The following is an 18,956-nucleotide window of genomic DNA, read 5'->3' as shown; positions in this document are numbered from 1 at the left end:
CGCATTGCCCAACCCCATACCTGGGGTTCCAAATCATGCCCTAACCAAGTTTGAACTTGATAATATACACGTTTGAAATGTTGATGAGCAGCTGCATTTGTTGATGGAATATTTGAAAGCTGCACAGGTTTATTAAGATTTGTAGACTTGACGTAATGCATATAACGAAGATGATCGAGACTTTTTACAGATTTCGGAGCATTATAGACTGCCAATAAGGTTTGAGTTCCACTCTCTAATAATCTCTGGGTCGAACAATTTTCTTCCTCAAATGCTGCAGCCAGTTCATCCAAATTTGTCAGTTCCTCAAAAACTTTTAAAAATAATTTTCTTTTAGTCGAGTAGGTATATCTTCGTTTTTACATTTCCTTTCGCAACTTTTTTAAAGAAAATTTCTTGTTCGTAAGACAGTGTACGCCCAATTAAAATGACAAGGTGAATCAATATCTTGTCCTATTATAACTAAAGTTTTTCAGACTTTGATTCTTCAATTGCAGTTTCAACAATAAGAACATCCGCATCATCTCTGGCTTGTTTAGTAGTAATATTTGCAGCATGTAATTTTTCCTTCAACATGTTAATGAGCATATCTTTGTTATTTCGATTTGATAAGAATTTTTCTTGAATAACTGGTACAACCATTGTTTCATCGAAACAGAATTCATACGTTTTCAGCAGCAGTTCTTCTCTGCTGCTCCATAGCTTTTACGTTCTTACTGTAGTCTGAATATCCGTCGAATACAACTATTATTTTGGATGAATTTTACTAGTTCGGACTTCCATTGTCTACTATATAAAATGATTTGAAATCCCTGAAACAAGTAAAAAAGAATTAAAGAAGAATAGTTGAAAATAACAATTATATTAAGCAACAATAAACCTGAAATGAAATGATAGTGAAATAACCTACAAGTAGAAATATAATAATTGAATAAATAAAAATTAAAGGAATGAAAAAAGAAAATAATAAAAAAATTAAAAAATGTAGAGATTCCAAGTCACGTTAATTCACGACGTTTCGATTGTTGGTATCTACAATCGTCTTCGGGTGATGACTGGACTGATTCCTCCGAGAGATGACTATTTTATAGGTCGTTGAAATACTTTCACTTTCTCTACTTTCCATTTTCCGCTTCACTGATTCCGTGAGAGATGACCGTTTTGGCGGGAGTTGGTCATTTTTCGTTTGATGATGGGTTTCCATATGTTTCGTATATCTACGCTGGCCTGGCTGAATACGTTGTTGGACAACATGTATGCGGCTTCCTTAAATTTTCTCCTGAACCAATGTTCCTCTCTGTGCAAGATCTCAGCTTGGGACCACTCGATGTTGTGTTGATGGGTCCAAACATGGTCTGCTATTCCTGATTTGCTGGTTTTTCCTCGCTGTGTGTGCTTCTTGTGCTCGGCAATGCGAAGAATTGGTTCCAAGTACAACATTAGAACCTGTTTCAGATCCGGTAACACTATCCGTAGCAGCCTCACGAAAACCAGGCCCCCAAACGCGGACTGCGATTCCAAGAATTGCATTTACCGGATACCCTGTGAGTGCGGAAAATCCTATATTGGTGAAACTAAGAGGCCATTGAATGTTCGCATTGCCGAGCACAAGAAGCACACACAGCGAGGAGAAACCAGCAAATCAGAAATAGCAGACCATGTTTGGACCCATCAACACAACATCGAGTGGTCCCAAGCTGAGATCTTGCACAGAGAGGAACATTGGTTCAGGAGAAAATTTAAGGAAGCCGCATACATGTTGTCCAACAACGTATTCAGCCAGGCCAGCGTAGATATACGAAACATATGGAAACCCATCATCAAACGAAAAATGACCAACTCCCGCCAAAACGGTCATCTCTCACGGAATCAGTGAAGCGGAAAATGGAAAGTAGAGAAAGTGAAAGTATTTCAACGACCTATAAAATAGTCATCTCTCGGAGGAATCAGTCCAGTCATCACCCGAAGACGATTGTAGATACCAACAATCGAAACGTCGTGAATTAACGTGACTTGGAATCTCTACATTTTTTAATTTTTTTATTATTTTCTTTTTTCATTCCTTTAATTTTTATTTATTCAATTATTATATTTCTACTTGTAGGTTATTTCACTATCATTTCATTTCAGGTTTATTGTTGCTTAATATAATTGTTATTTTCAACTATTCTTCTTTAATTCTTTTTTACTTGTTTCAGGGATTTCAAATCATTTTATATAGTAGACAATGGAAGTCCGAACTAGTGAAATTCATCACGAAACATTGTCAATCACCTTCAAACAAATATTATTTTGGAACTGTAAATAATTCATGTATTTTTCAAAAATGGTAGAAAAAGTATCTTCTCTGCTCCATTCAACATGATGAAGAAGAAATCCGCCATCGATGATGAACGTCACATTATTTTCATTAAGAACAAAATCAATTGGGCTCATGTTGTCATACAATGACAATTTTGTTGTTTTTCTCATGCCATCATTATCAAATAGAGCTGTTCGATACGGACTCAATTCATATCGAAGGTTGACCTGAAGTGATCCTGTGACCGCGCGCTCTCCGCCCTCTATCTCGAAAACGGTTCAACGTATGACAAATTTTTTCAAACAAAATTTGTAGAGAATTTTGTATTCTACAATATTGATGATGGATACAAATAGCAAAAAACCCATAGGAACTGAGATATTTAGAAAATGAGCGCAAAAAACCGATTTTTGTGACCTTTGACTTTGAAATTTAATAGTTGCGTTCACCCTATCATATGTAGGTTTCCAGACAACTTTGAGGGTGTCGAAATACAAGTATTTCCAGACTTACAGCTGGGTATCTCGAATTCCGAGATTCTTACCTGATTTAAGCCTAAATGACTGGAGTTCGTGTTTATTCCAAAATTAACAAAGTAGCTCAACACATTGAAGAGGTTGGCGACCACTGAACTACAACAACACCAATTTTACAATTCGTAATCTTCAAATATTTCATCGCAGACTGCAGATATAATTGCTGTCGCTGTCTATGACAAACACTTCCCATATCGACACACCCCGAACTTTAATTAAACGCAAAGCAATATCATAACTGCCTCAAGGTGTGCCCCGAGACATTCATCTGTTCCGCCACCAGCATATTTTTTCTAATCGTAGCACTTTTCGATGTTCAGAGGCCGTATCTTCCGTTGTGTCGTCGATTCTTTCTTCCGCATTAGTCACCGAATGGTCTTTGTCGAGTGAAAAGTGAACTTTACGAGTGAGTGTGCTGAAAGACGAGGGTGGCTTTGAAGGGGTGGAAGGTTATCTCTGAAATGTCAAGCTGAGAGCCGGTGTTGTGTGAAACTAAGAGAAAACTCAGTAGAAACTCAGTGGAACAGAATATTTTGATAAAAGCAGCTCATGAAATAAGGGTACACTTGGGACAACAAAAGTTTACACATGCGTCGTCCAAAATGAATAGACGAAACGACGTCACTAATGCTCTGATTAACTTTAGCTTCAAATGTAGGATTTCGTTTTTGACATTTTTTGAGAAGTAATCCAGGCAGATTTTAGGCTAATTCCACTGTTGCTATTTCGGAAATGGTTGGATTTGACAAAGGTTTCCTATTTTCGGCAACTAGGACAATATTTTCTCAGATCGAGAATATCAGGAGTTGTTTTTGAAATATTCGCCAAAAACCTGAATTAATTGAATAGAACTGCCCGATACTTGATGAAAATCCATATTAATACTCATTATTACAGTTTATTGTAAAAAAACCTTTTATAGTGAAAACCATACAATAATAGTATATTATGCAACGATCATGTAATGATGGTTATTAAGACACGAGCATTAACCGGGATACGAAACGAGCCGAAGGCGAGTTTTGTATGGTATATGCGAGTGTATTAATAACCATTACATGAGAGTTGCATACGCTATTTTTTCTAAACCCGATAAATAATGAAAAACTATAAATATTATATTTGTATTGAACACATTTACAGTAATTAACTCATATTTTTTTAAAAAAACACAAACTTAATGGTATTATCATGGATATATGAAAACTATAAAGATTCTAATTATATTTATATTGAATATAACAACTGTAATTAATCTGATCTTTTAAAAATATTGGTGTCGATGGTATTCCTTCTATATCGCTGTTTTCAGACATTTTGCTAATATAGGTAGGTAATATGAAAACTGATTTTGACAAATAAAGCAATTAGTTACTTAGGTTAGAATCTAGCACAAACAAAGGAACAGGATTCTTGATTGAAAAATTATGGGTTTCTATTGGTTGATAATCTGTATTGTTATGAAAAATCTGTATCATAATGGATATCATTATGAAACGGATTATGGTCATATAAGTGTATTGTTAGAGTACGGGTGTAGAAAAACTGTATTAATGAGTTTTGAAAACCTGAATTGTCAAACGTATTCCAAAAACACTTTATTGTGAGATTTTCACTAAATTGTTTTACAAAAACGCAACACGTGTTTCGCCATACAATGGCTTCATCTGGCGTGTCTTTCAACTAATTCTACACATTCAATACTAAATATATATATAGTTTATGGAGTACCTGAAATCAAAGTACCTGTAAACGAAGTACCTGAATTTTAAGTAGCTGATATTTTACCTGAGTTTTTAACGAATTAAATTACCTGCACTCATGTTCCATTTTCACATTTGAAAAAATATATTCAGTAACGGAGAGTTATTCAGTTCTAATTGATCATTCAGTAAATTACCCGAATTCCTGAATCTATTGATTTCTAAACATTCTAGAAGATTAAGTTTCAAACTCTCCTCTTCTAAATGTAACACCTCGTACTCATGATTGAACTCATGTCCTTCTGCTAAAAGATGGTTTGCAAATGTGGAATTGGTCTTTCTATTTACAAAACTACTCCTATGTTCTTTAATTCGTTGGAAAAATGTTCTTCCTGTTTGGCCAATATACAGTTTTGGACAAGAGCCACAAGTCAGCTTATATACTCCTGATCTATCCGACACCAAAGTTTTGTCCTTATTGTTTTTAATAAATTTACTTAGGTTATTATTCGTTCTATAAGCTACGTTTACGCCTTCTTTCTTCAAAAAACGGGCAATATTCCTGTTTGGTTCCCCCACATATGTCAATGTCTTATAACTAACGTCAAATTTCCTTTTTGGCTCTACCACCTCCATTTCTAGTTATTTGATATAAAAGTTTGCAATGCGACATTTCGTTAATTAGATTTCATCATCAATTTTTATATTTTTGAATACGGACCTTCAGTTTTTCTCCGTCGATTTTTATAGTCACTGTAATAACAAATTCAGCTATGTATCAAATACATGTGTTGTGATAAAAAAATAAAGTTGATGTTGACATTTAATGAACGAAACGTCGCGTTACAAATTTTCATATCAGGTTATAACAGATAAGATACAGAATTGAAAGTTCCTCTACCTTTTGTCGATATGGAGGCGGTGGAGTCATAAAATGAAACTCAACAATTCTAGTTTTTGGCGGATATTTCAGAGACAACCACTGATATTTTGGAACCGAAAATAGATTATTCTAGATTCCCAAAAAAGAAAACTCTTGTCCAATTGAACCGATATTGGTGGACAGTTAAAAAATAATATGAATGTACAGATGTCTGTCAAACCCAGCAAAACTGTGTTAATTCCCTTCACCAAGAGAAGGAAATTGGACGATCTAACGCCACTTTCCCTCAATGGTGTTGTCATTCCATTTGGAACGGAGTTGAAATATCTTGGCATTGTCTTTGATGAAAGACTCACCTGGAACGCTCACTTGGAAAAAGTGTTACACGAAGCCAGACTGTGTCATGTGTCATGGTCATGTCGAAAGATTTGTGGTAAAACTTGGGGTTTAGGTCCCAAACAAATCCATTGGATTTATGTAATGACTGTCAGACCAATGAACACTTTTGGTGCAATTGCTTGGTGGCCAAAGGCTTTACAGAAAACAGCCCAAGCTTCGCTTGGGCCGTACCACACCATCAGCCGCCATGAAGATCCTTCTAGATCTACCTCCTCTCCACATTTTTCTGGAAAGAGAGATGGACTGCATACAGACTTGTACTATTCTCGAGTAGAGAGGACTGGGTCCCGCTGGAGAAGAAAATATTAAGAGTAGATAGTTGTTGGTTCACAGATGGATCAAAAACACCTTCTGGTTCTGGTGCAGGTGTTTTCAGTCGCAGACCCAGGACAGAGTTATCTGTCTGCCTAGAAACTTATGCGACTGTATTTCAAGCGGAAATTTACGCTTTTGAATTGTGTGCGGAGAGATTGGATAAATCCAACCTCACTCACAAGTCAATAAAAATATTCTCGGACAGTCAAGCGGCGTTGGTAGCTCTTGGCTCCCACCGAGCAACGTCTAAATTGGTAGCAAATTGCCTAAATAGATTCTCCCCGATAGGAGGGCTCAACAGATTGTCTCTGGTCCGGATTCCTGGCCATACTGTTCTGGAAGGTAATGAAGCTGCTGACTCTCTTGCAAAGGAGGGTGCTGCAAGCGCTTTGGGCTTTACCATTTCCAATTTGAGGATTAAAAATATGAATACGATATAAAATTTACTTAAAATATCAAACGAATGTAATACGTCTTAAAACTTGAGAAACTGACGATAACTTATGTTTGTATACTATCTCTTGTTGCTATACCTGTTGTTCTGATTGAACACAAACATCAACTGTTTTTTCCTCTTCTTTCACTTGTAGAAGAAAAGAATAATGTATAGAGGTGTGTGTTCTAGAGCGTATTTTATAAATGATGCATGTGTATCTAATCTTTTGTTGCCCCAACTATATATCTTTGTTTGAAGGTGGTTGACAATGTTTCGGGGTGTATTTCATCAGTTCGGACTTCCATTTTCTAATATAATATAAATTGATTTGATAGCCCTGAAAAAAATCAAAAAAATAACAATTTTATAAAAAAAAACTGAAATCACAAAGAAATAACATACAATAACAACCAAAAAAATACAAATGAATATATCAATAAAAGCTGAAAAAATTAAAAAAATCAAAAATATTATTACCAAAAATTGAAAAAATCAAAATTGAAAAGTTAAAAGATCTCAAACCAAGTTATGTCACCAGCTTCTATTAATATTTCAATTTTTATTATTTTTTTGGTTGTTGTATGTTATTTCTTTGTAATTTCAGTTTTTTGTTTAATAAAATTGTTATTATCGGTTAATCTTTTTGATTTTTTTCACGGTTATCAAATCAGTTTATATTATAATAGACAATGGAAGTCCGAACTGATAAAATAAACTATATATCTTGTTTCAACATAGCAACTAGCACATTAATGCATTTTTTCACAGTTGTAAAAAAGCCTATTTTCCAAAGCCTATATATTCCAAAGGTCCAAAAGACATTTGCTTTTATAATATTTTATAATTTGTTTTTTATCAAGGCAAGCCCTTCGCAATCGCTAAAAAATTATAATCAAAGTTTGGTTTTACTACATCAGTACTTTCTATCCGTTTTTTTCAAGTAATACGTTCTTGTGGCAGTCTTTTCAGAACTATACATAATTGATATTCCGCCTAAAGATTGTAAACACATCAAGGTATGACTTGTCTTATGTACTAGCCTATATTATTTTGGTACTAAGTTTTATAGGCTTTTCAAAATAGTGGATATAATAACAATTTGTGTGACATTTTCATCATTTATTTTTCAATCTGCTAGTTCTGTCATTCGTGTTTGAATCGTCAATCCGGTAAACGTTTGTAAACACTTCACCCTGTATATATCCTCTCGGAATGTTTACAAAACATCTATGTTTATGCTTTTATCTGGTGTTCTCAGGCAAAAAGTTGAAATCAGTCCCTTCAATCATTGAAAAATAAATGTATTGGCATTTCAAATGATATTCCTTCAACTCAATTGGTCCACGTCATCAACCATTTTTGAATGCACCGAACTCTTTCTGAGTGCTACAAAGAAAAAGCATGAAACCGCCTTGGTTTGGTTGTTTGAAGGATTTAAGGACACTTTCCAGGAACGGTATAAACTTTGAACGAGTGAAAAAACAGAGAAAGAGGGTGTGGAGTTCAGTTGTGAGACCTTTTCGTGAGTGGAGAACAAAAAATAGGAGTAAGTGTTGATTTCAACCGTGATTTTTTTTTCTCTCGATGAATGGCTGGCATATTTCTAATGTGAGTTTATGTAATACACCCAATAGAAAAAAATGAATCCTTCTCGAGATAATAATCACTCGTTTACTCAAAAAAAAGGTACATTTTCGGCTCTCGAGTGATTCCCCCATAAAGTTCCAAATTTTGATTGAGCACATAAATAGGCTCTTACTGATTCATCAAAATACTCCATTTCATCGTATTGCAGGAGTAACACTACCAAAATGTTATACAAGGTGTTTCGAATCGATGACTAATTCTGAACATATAAAAATGGACCAAAACTCAGGTTTTTCCAACGGAACACCCTGTATTTTAAGATAGTTTTGAAATTCCGAGACGATTGTGACTCATTTTCTTCAAACGTTCCCTATGAATATTACTGTAGTTTTTTCCCAACACCAAATCGTTATTTTCAACACCTCGACACGTGTTTCGATCACCAAGTGATCATCTTCAATGAGGAAGATTAAACTGAAAACTAACGCGAAGCCAACGCTTCGCAAAGTCGAGAATTCGGAAAAGTCTGGAATTTACGAAATTGGATGCAAGGACTGCGATGCAAAATATTATGGACAGACAAAAAGATCTATTGAAGTAATATATAAGGAACACATAGCACACTTAAAATATGGAAGACCTGAAAAATCAGCAGTCGCCCATAATATTTTGCAACAAAATATTATAGACTTCAGTTCGTTAAGATTAGTTAGACAAGTTAACAACAACAGGCAACTAGATGCCTATGAGAGTGTAGAAATAAGTGAACACAATAATATTATGAATAACGATGATGGACCTATACCAAAGAGCGTACTATATAGCTTGTTAAAATAAAATAATGTTGTTGGGTTTACTGATTACTACATAAGGACACATTGCAAAAATAAAATTTGGATAGGCAATAGTGTGAAATTAATTTTTATATTGCTGAAAATTGTTTTATATACAGCTACAACAGTTAAACATATATTGTAGAGTAATAGATAAGGCAAAATTGTAAAATTAATTTAACTAGGTATACCTGTATGGGTGGTACACCTGGATTGTTTACCTGTATGGGATATCTATATAGCATAAATAGCGTTAACTTCGCGTTAGTTTTCAGTTCAATCTTCCTCTTTGAAGATGATCACTTGGTGATCGATACACGTGTCAAGGTGTTAAAAATAACGATTTGGTGTTGGGAAAAATCTCCAGTAATATTCATTACTACACCAAAGATTCCAAACAGTGCATCATAAAAACGTTTCCTATATAAAAAAATCAATTGTTCACCAGATACTTCAGTTTTTATTGAAAAATTAAAGCATGCGCATGTCCACCATAAAAATAGGGGCTACAGCCCCTTCATTTCGAACGGTTGCAGCAAGTTTATTGGAGTTATTGATTTGCCATCAATTTAAAACCTATTTCAAAGTATGTTAGAAGACATTTTCGTTTAACTTCCAGGTATTCTTGAATACAGGATGTTTCTCTGGAATAAACTGAGTTCTGGCCCATTTCTATATTGAATAACTTTTTTCGAGATCAATTGCCCTAACACCAAACTGATATTTTTGCACTCGACGCGCGTTTCGCCAACAAAGTGGGCATCCTCAGGAGAAGACAATTGATACCTAGTCTAGTCTGGTTGATCCTTATATACTAAAATTTGTCACCTGAGGTTGTATACCTGAAGTCCAATATGGAATTTCTCGGTAATTAATTACCTGCAAGTTCTTAGTAATTATTCTCTTCCTAACAGAAGATTAAAAAGCGGGCTGAACGGGATGGGTCCCTTATCGCCATTTATGCTGTTCTTACATTTTACTATTTCTAAACTCTCACATGCATCGAGTAGCCTGGTGTCATGCACATGCTTAATCAGTTTCAGATTGTTTTCACCAATTCTGTGGTTCTTGTCTAGAGCATGTTGGGCGACACTGGATTTTTCTATCCTTCCGTATTTCATGTGTGCACAATGCTCCTTGAAGCGGGTTTTAATCGCTCGTCGGCTCTGGCCGATGTATTTGCTGTTGCAATCTTGACAACTGATTTCGTAAAGGTCGGGATTTATGAATCACACGATTCAAACATATCAAATTATTTTTTTTCCATGTGGTTGTCCTACTCTTGATCATAGTGGTGTATGTAAATCTTCCTATAATACAATCAATGAATAATTTCCTGCCAAAAGAAAATCATGTGTCAATGCTGTGAATTTTTTGACATTTGCTGTATATTCCGACGATGTTTTACAATCCTATAGAGATAAATTCAGTTGCTATTTCAACAATATATCACCAGCACACTGTTTCCAACGATCAATTTGTCTCGGTACGTGTATTTTCAAGTATTGTTCACGTTTTCATTCAAACTTGATTCCCACTTCCGATATGCATGTAACAGTAATTTGAGTTTGAATAAACCACCGTATATCCCTTACGCATCGATTATTTTGTTTTCTCAGCTGTTTTTTTCAGTTACGAGCTTGTTACTAATAAATTAATAGTTGAAAGAACATTTTTTGCTCATGAATATACAGAATCGTTCTGTCTCCAGTCCTGAGTCACGAATTTCGAGTAATAGGGGATGTTTCTCAATTTGGGTTATTACAGCAAATGCAAGTTTGAACAAAATGAAGCTGAGTTTAATTCATGAGTTTATCAAATTCACTTCGAAAAGTATACAAATTGATGTTTCAAATGTTGGGTTTTAATTTTTGAAGGGATTTGTTTCTAATTCACATATTGGCAACAGCGCCTAAAACTTTACCTGCCATTCCTGAAAATATTTCACCTTGCATATAATATCAAGTTGAGATAATTCCTAGATATTCTACTTTAAAAAAGGAAAATTATCTTTATAAATCAACTATTAGGGCAAAATATAAATTATAGTTCAATATCACGTCTACAAGCCACATAAACAACAGTTGTTTTGTTATTTATTCATATACAGGAAGATAGGTTAGGTGCACAAAATGTCATGTCACAGAATGTCTCGGAACTCGGAACATAAGTAAACAGAACAGCACGCCTCTGAAATATGTCATCTTTGTTTGTCTCATACAGGTAACAGATTCATTGTCCTTTATTAGCTATAACCGATGTTGCCAAATGGTGAAATAGAAACGAATCCCTTTAAATGTTGAATGCATTATTTCATTCCTCTTTTTCAAGTTTTTAAATAATTTTTTAAAGAAAAAGGTTGAAACGATAAGTTTAAAATGCGTTGATTTGGAGCTCTATTATGAAAACTACTTGATTTTCGTCAGGAGGAACATTCCCCATTAGAATTCATAGTGGCTTACATTTATTCCTTTCAAAAACCTACGACCCGTCCATGAATATTGCTCAACTTCACTCTCAGCTACCGTATTTACCAGATTTGGCCCCCTGAGAATCTTTTCTGTTTCCAAGATTGAAAAGCCCCCATGAAAGGAAGGCGTTTTACGATGAATGGGAATGAGAAAAACGGTGGCCGAAGTGTATTATATCTGAAGGACAGTAGTGTATGAAGTGTACAAAATAGTATTGCAGTTCAGTACTCGCTTTGCTTATTTCGAGAGGTTTATTCGCTGTTTCATCCTAGTCTCATTCATTCAAAATAAGGAGAGAAGTCTTTCAGAAACTCAATAAAATATTTATTGTAAAAAAATGAGTAAAAATACGGTCATGAATGAACTAACATTGAGTAGTTGAGAGAAAGATACAAAGAATCACCAGAAACTGCTACCCAGCAGGATCGACGAGAAGAAGATGTGCTTGCATTTTAAAAATGCTCTGGAACTGTTTCTGAGGAATGACCAATGAATACTGAATCAATTTATCAATACTTCTTGATGATCTGGACCCCCCTCAATATTTATAAAGATACCGTGTTAGGAATCACACGTTAAAAGGTAAGACCTCGTTAGTCCTTAGCTCGCACAAGTTTCTTAACTTCTGAGAGTTGTCGTTCGTATGGGAGCGGCAGCTGATTAACGGAAAACCAGATTTTAAACAGATTTTTTTAAAACCTATGCTGAGGTTGCAAGTTTGCTCAGGTCACCGTACCAAGGCAAAATGCTTGATGGGCATCCGTGCAAGTTTGCGTATTTAGAGATTGTTTTATATTTTTATACCCTTTGTTTGAAGGTGGTTGATAATGTTTCGTGGTGTATTTCATCAGTCTATTACAATATAAATTGTTTTGAAATCCCTGAAAAAGTCTATAGAAAAATTGAAAAGATTTGCTGAAAAAACAATTTTATTGAGCAAAAAACTGAAATTACAATTAAATAACATACAAGCAACAGCCAAATTGAAACAAAAAAGTTAAACTATTAGCACGAGCTGAAAAATTAAAAAAATATTAACAAGAAATGAAAATTAAAAATATAATCTCAAAAGATTCCAAATCAAGTTACTTCACAACGTTTCGATTGTTAGTGATAACTGGACTTATTTCTTCGAGATCTGACTATTTATAGATCATTCGACTGCTTTCACCTATCTCCTCTTCCTTCTCTCTGCTTTATTGGTTTTTAGCGGGAGCTGACCGTTTAGCGGGAGTTGGTCGTGTTCCGCTTGATTAGAGGTTTTCATATGTTGCGTATCTCTTCGCTAGCTTGGCTAAATGCTTTGTAAAACAACATATATGCCACAAAATGGTTTAGACTTTCACGGCTGAGGTTTTCAGTGTCTTTGCTTTTCGAATTTGAAAGCCGTGGAAGCCAGGAAGAAATTCCAAAAATCCACGGCTTTCAAACTCGAAAAGCAATGACACTGAACATATTTGCGGCTTCTTTGAATTTTCTCCTAAACCAGTGCTCCTCTTTGTAGATGATCAGCCTGAGCCCTCTTGATGTTATATTGATGAGTCCAAATATGCTCTGCTATTCCGGATTTGCTGATTTCTCCTCGCTGTGTATGTTGAAGGTTATTTTTGATGATGCCTCCTTTCTTTTCGAGACCTTTATTTGTATTACAGAGCCCGAACGCACGGTCTAGTAGAGTCTTGATGATTCCTCTCTTAGTCGATTGATAGTGGTTGGATTCGTGGTTCAGATACTGTCCCGTGTGTGGGTTTTCGATATACAGATGTTTCCCATTTAGTGTCGGTCCTCTTCGTCAATACGTCTAAGAATAGCAATTCGTTGTGGAGTTCCTTCTCCATTTTATACCCTGTAATCGCATCAATTCTGATTTCTATAAACTAAGAGGATTTAAAGATGGCTTTGTGAATACTGTATGTTTTTGTTTCAGAATATTGAAGATGAGGTGTTCAAACATTCTTCAATTCATGTATTTGCTTGAATGGAATTGAATTATTTGACGACAATTTTCCATATTTCACAATAGAAAGTGGAATTTTTTTGAGATAAATTAAAATTTGCTTCATTTTCTGAACAGACCTGGTATGTAGCGAACTTTTGTAGTTACTGTAATTACCGAAATAGTTCGTTAAATTGAAACACGATGCCAATCAACTCGAATAAAGCGTCTTTGTATCGAAAATTCACCCAAATTGAGTCGCATTCAACATAACCCAACCAAATTACCGTAATCCAATTTCCATTCCGTGTAAACAAACGTGGGAGATGTTATTCGAACGTACCCATAGTATTTTCGTACTACGTTCAATTTGGTAAATGATCCGATCGATTCATTGTATTCGCAATAGTTACGTAACGACATTGAATCAGCTCAATTAGCCGATTATGTAAAGACGACTCTCAGTTCGATTATGGTAAAGAGGAGCGCCAAATCAGTTACGGTTGAAAGGAATCAGGTGAACATGGAAGTAGAAGAGGTAAAGGAACTTCAGAAAATTCACGTAGGTATTCAAAAAAACTCACATATGACATAATCCAGAAACATACATAACTCCTACAACGGCAGTATACATGAAAGGTCGTTTCTCTGTTTTGATTCCACGATGCTCTCAGGTCCAGTGTTATTGGACTTGTATATAGTTATCCATCAACTATAAAGTACTGTTCCCGAGTAGAGAGGACTGGATCCTCCGGGAGAAGGAAGTATTAAGAGCAGATAAAATTGTTGGTTCACAGATGAAACAAAAACACCTTCCGGTTCTGGTGCAAGTGTTTTCAGTCGCAGACCTAGGACAGAGATATCAGCCTGCCTAGGAACCTATGCAATAGCGAAAATTTACGCTATTGCCATATAGCACACTTGCAGTTTTCCTTGAATACTGATGAAAAAAGGCAATTTTATTGCATATTATAAAGAGGGCCATGAATAAGTCAAAATAAATGCAATAATACGAGTTTGATAAAATGAATCCATCAGCTATGATTTCATTGTCTGTTCAATTTTATCTATAGTCCGTTCATAATTTGTCGATAGCACAAAATGAGGGCCCAAGTCATAAAACGGTCGTAAAACTCGTAAAATCATAGGCGGAGGTTCCTGAGGTGTTTATTCATTAAATATAAAGCTTCAGTTTATATTCGAAACTTGCCTTGAAAGGGTGAAGTTGTTACGAACGAAAATAATTTTTGGTTTGGTACATTTTTTAATCGCATTTAATTTACGGCTCGTTGGTGTTTCGGCGTCTACGGCAGTAATTAACGTCTCTAATATTTATTTTGCGAATTTTGTGCAGTGCGTGAGTAACTTTTTTTCATATTCCTACAAACATATACGTACCTTTCGTTCCTGCTTGTTTTGTTTGATTGCTTGCGATGGCTTCGTCATCAGCATCAACATCATCAAGTTTTACACCGGTACTGTTGCGTACAGTCAGTAAGTCTGTCTATTCACCAAGAGAGAAGACTATTGTTTTGAACGTTCACGATGCTCTGGTTTCTCAGAATCCCACAAACACTGTTCAGAACATAATCAAGAGTTGTGCCAACATGACGGGCGTAGGGGAGTCAACAATATATAGGTTCCTATCAGAAAGAAAAAAAAAGGTATAGCTAACCCAAATACAAACGAATACTTAAAGAGGGGGAGAAAACCTATTGAAATTGATGAATTTGCCAAAAATGGTATTCGAAGGAAAATTCACGAATTTTTTTACAAAAAAGAAATACCCAACTTAAACAAAATTTTACAAGAAGTTAGAGACGACCCGGATTTGCCTCATGTCGGTCGAACCAAATTGTGGCAAGTTTTAAAAGAATTAAATTTCCGGTGGGAGAAATCAGACCGAAAATCACTTTTGATTCACCGGGAAGAGATAATATGTTGGAGAAGAAAGTATCTAAGATCTATACGAAAATTTCGGGCTGAAGGAAGGCCAATTTACTATCAGGACGAAACGTGGGTAAACGCAGGTCATACTCTCACAAAAATTTGGACAGATAAAAATGTATCAAGCTCCAGGCAAGCCTTTATGGAAGGTTGGTCTACTGGTATTTCCCCACCCTCTGGTAAAGGCAGTAGATTAATAGTTTCTCACATTGGCAGTGAAAAAGGATTTGCTAAGCATGGTTTGTTAGAATTTGAATCCAAAAGCACAAAAGACTATCACGAGGAGATGACAGCTGATGTTTTCGAAGAATATTTTGAGCAGATGATTGAACATATACCACCAAACTCAATTATAGTATTAGATAATGCACCTTATCATTCACGACTAGTTGAAAAACTTCCAACGACTGCGTGGAAGAAACAGGATAGCATTGACTGGCTGCGGAATAAGTCCCTGCCTTACGAAGATGGAATGGTTAAAGCAGAACTTTTAAAAATTGCCCGGCAACACAAATCTAAGTTCGAAAAATACGTAGTTGACAAAATGGCGGAAAGACGAAACATCACAGTCCTTAGACTTCCACCCTACCACTGCGAATTAAATCCAATTGAACTCATTTGGGCACAAATGAAAAGCTATGTGGCTAGAAAAATTACGTCATATAAAATACAAGCTGTACGTGAATTGTTATATGAGTCTTTACAACATATTACAGAACAAAATTGGCGAGATGCATTAAGACATGCAATAGAAGAAGAACAAAAAATGTGGGATCTTGACAATATAATTGATGCGACTGTAGAGACACAACCGCTAATTATTAACCTGCAAGACGACTCGGATTCCGAAGATAATCCTGTTCATTTTGAATTTGAATAGTTTTGTAAGTAATCGTAGTTTATATCATTTAAAAATAGGTATTAATTAAATAAATGTATCTTTTACAAATTGCAAGTAACTTATTATTTTTGAATAAAATAAAGAAATTTTTTTAAAATAAAAATACAGTTTACAGTACCTACAGTTTAAGAATATTAATATATTTATTTATTTAAAGTAACTAATGTTTTAATCATATACTCTACGACACTGGTCACTCATTTCCACTCAAAATACCTATATAATCGGATTAAAAGTTTTATAACTGTATTGTATTTCTTCAGATACAAGGTGGGTTAGTCGAAAACATCTTAAACTGCCAGTTTTAGTTTGGTTTTTATTATTATATCATATTAGCTGTCCTCTCTGTATTTCAGTTCTCTAATGAGGGTCAAACTTGCAGTGAGCTATCAACAAATTATGAACGGACTATAGTTGCGTATTTCTGCAAATTAAAGTAAATGTTTCAAATTACCAAAAAATATGTTACTTCGACCATAACTCGACTAACATGATGATAACGAAATCAATTAGTGATAACAAGAATCATTTTAGTAAGTGTTCGAACTGCCTCCCTTCACGTAGAATACACATATTGCATCTTTTTAGTAATTCCCGATTCGTGACAGCTAAAAGCGTAGTTATGGAAGCACAAACATTTGTGATACTATGTTTCAAATTCTCTACATTTTGTGGACGTCGCATATAAACTTTGATATATCCCCACAAAAAGAAATCTAGTGGAGTAATATCTGGACTTCGAGCTGGCCATGGGATTGGATCCTTATTTCCAATCCATTTCTCATTAAAAGTATCATCCAAATATTGGGTAACCATTCTATTATAATGTGGAGGTGCCCCATCTTGATGAAACCACATATTCAGTCGAGTTTGTAGTGGTAAATTCTCCAAGAGATTAAGCAACACATGTTGTTGAAAAACTAAGTACCTCTCCCCATTGAGAATTCCTTCGAAAAAATGAGGTCCTATCAAATAATCATCAGTGATTCCGCACCAAACATTAACCTCCCACACAGACTGAAATCACGTTTCTTGCACCCAATGAGGGCTCACGTGAGACCAATAGTGACAATTATGTTTGTTTATTATACCGTTGTTATGGAAACGGCTTTCATCACTCCATAAGGTCTGACAGGTCTTCTGACAGATCGATTAATACATTATTGCATTTATTTTGACTTATTCATGGCCCTCTTTATAATACGCAATGAAATTGCCTTTTTTCATCAGTATTCAAGGAAAACTACAAGTGTACTATATGGCTAAATTCAGGACTTGATGCAAAATTCAAAAACCAATTGAAAACACTGGGTTGCCATTTAAAAAAATTGACGTCGGTGTCGCGACGCCCTAACGGACGCCTAGTGCTGGATCTCTACGTAAGTAAGAGGACCCTTTGACATCAAAATTATCTGCTTGCACAAAATATGGATATTCTTTTTCATTTTTTAGATAGTTGCCGGCAGAGTTTTATATGGGACACTCTGTATACTGCTGATATGATACATTTGTATGGAAGAATTTTTATAATATTGTTATCAAACAGGTTTCCAATCTATTATTATTATAACCTCGGAGAAATATATATATTCACTTTTCATTCATTCATGAATTAAGAGTATCAAAACTTTTGAGATAAATGTAGTCATTGACGAAATTATTCGTTTTTTCCCCAATTTGTATTTTATCAGAATCCCACTTAATTTACTCAAATAGTTTATCTGAATGTTCAAAACATTTCGTTTTGTGACGAGATACACACGAGACCCGAGTTATCTACAAGCAACCTGACATGCCCTTACCAATATACTTAATTTTTTATCTAATCTCATAAGTCGAATAGAGATTACAGCATCGGCATTCCTTGAGAAAACATCATGAAATGATGTTAGTTAAAAAGAATTTTATGTGAATGACTGAATGGGATAATGTGGGTGAGACTGAAATCAACTGTTTATTCCAAGTTAGAGATAACAAAACTTTTCTTTACTTCACATTCTGTCTATGTCTCCCTTCAATCGTGTAGGAAAGTCCGTGTTTAAATTTCTATCGAATATATAGTATCTGCTATACAATAATTCCAAAATAGTAGACACTAAGTTCTCAGAAATGACTGACATTTTTGCTTTAGTCTATCTCTTGCACTAGCATACGGAAATTATACCTAATAAATAGATGAGGAAAATTGATGGTGAAATATATAGAATCACAACCAAGACAACAATGTTTTCGTTTTGGTGCAATAAAATTTTTGAGAATTCAGTGCCTACTATAATGGAATTTTACTGTAATACTTGACACTTTCACATCTACTTTTGCAGAAAGTAACTTGAGTTTTCTGTGTCGTGAACTCGGATTTTTAGCAGCAATAAATACATACTATTCACTTATGGAGAGTCATCTCCGGTATGGCATTCCTTTCTGTGGCTCAGACAGCCAGATTTTGATGCACAGTATATTCGTTATCCAGAAAAGAGCTTTGAGAATAATATTCAAAATGAAGATGCTTGACTCGTGTAGGCCACGTTTCTGCAGAAATAAAATATTAACAATATTTGAAATACTTATTCTAGAGACTGTCTGCTCAGTTCACAAACATAAAGAAGATATTGAAAGCCATACAGAAAGGTACACGTGTAGCGATGAAACACTTGCCCTTCCACGGCTCACATCATCTTGGACCAGGAAGTCTCAAATCTATAGAAGT

At 35.0% G+C, this 18,956-nt stretch overlaps 1 protein-coding gene across 12 annotated transcripts in view; it reads left to right on the top strand.

The window, feature by feature from the left end:
* Nucleotides 1-18,956, top strand: part of CAP (Cbl-associated protein) — a 158,150-nt gene that overhangs the window by 35,038 nt on the left and 104,156 nt on the right. Inside the window, exon 1 of one of the 12 annotated variants that reach the window (XM_074177565.1) lies at nt 7,961-8,120. The exons of 10 other annotated variants lie outside the window; for them this stretch is intronic. In XM_074177565.1, the coding sequence (XP_074033666.1) occupies nt 7,976-8,120 (145 nt within the window). In that variant the 5' untranslated portion in view covers nt 7,961-7,975. Of the gene's footprint in view, nt 1-7,960; nt 8,121-18,140; nt 18,184-18,956 lie in introns of those variants that run through there. One more of the 12 variants, XM_074177566.1, reaches the window with a different exon arrangement.

Source organism: Leptinotarsa decemlineata, unplaced genomic scaffold (genome assembly GCF_025532065.1).
Source record: "Leptinotarsa decemlineata unplaced genomic scaffold, Ldec_3_MD MMD2_tig00002974_RagTag_RagTag, whole genome shotgun sequence".
NCBI lineage: Eukaryota > Metazoa > Arthropoda > Insecta > Coleoptera > Chrysomelidae > Leptinotarsa > Leptinotarsa decemlineata.
The sequence above is the reverse complement of the archived record's forward strand: the minus strand, read 5'-3'. Positions and strand labels throughout refer to the sequence as shown.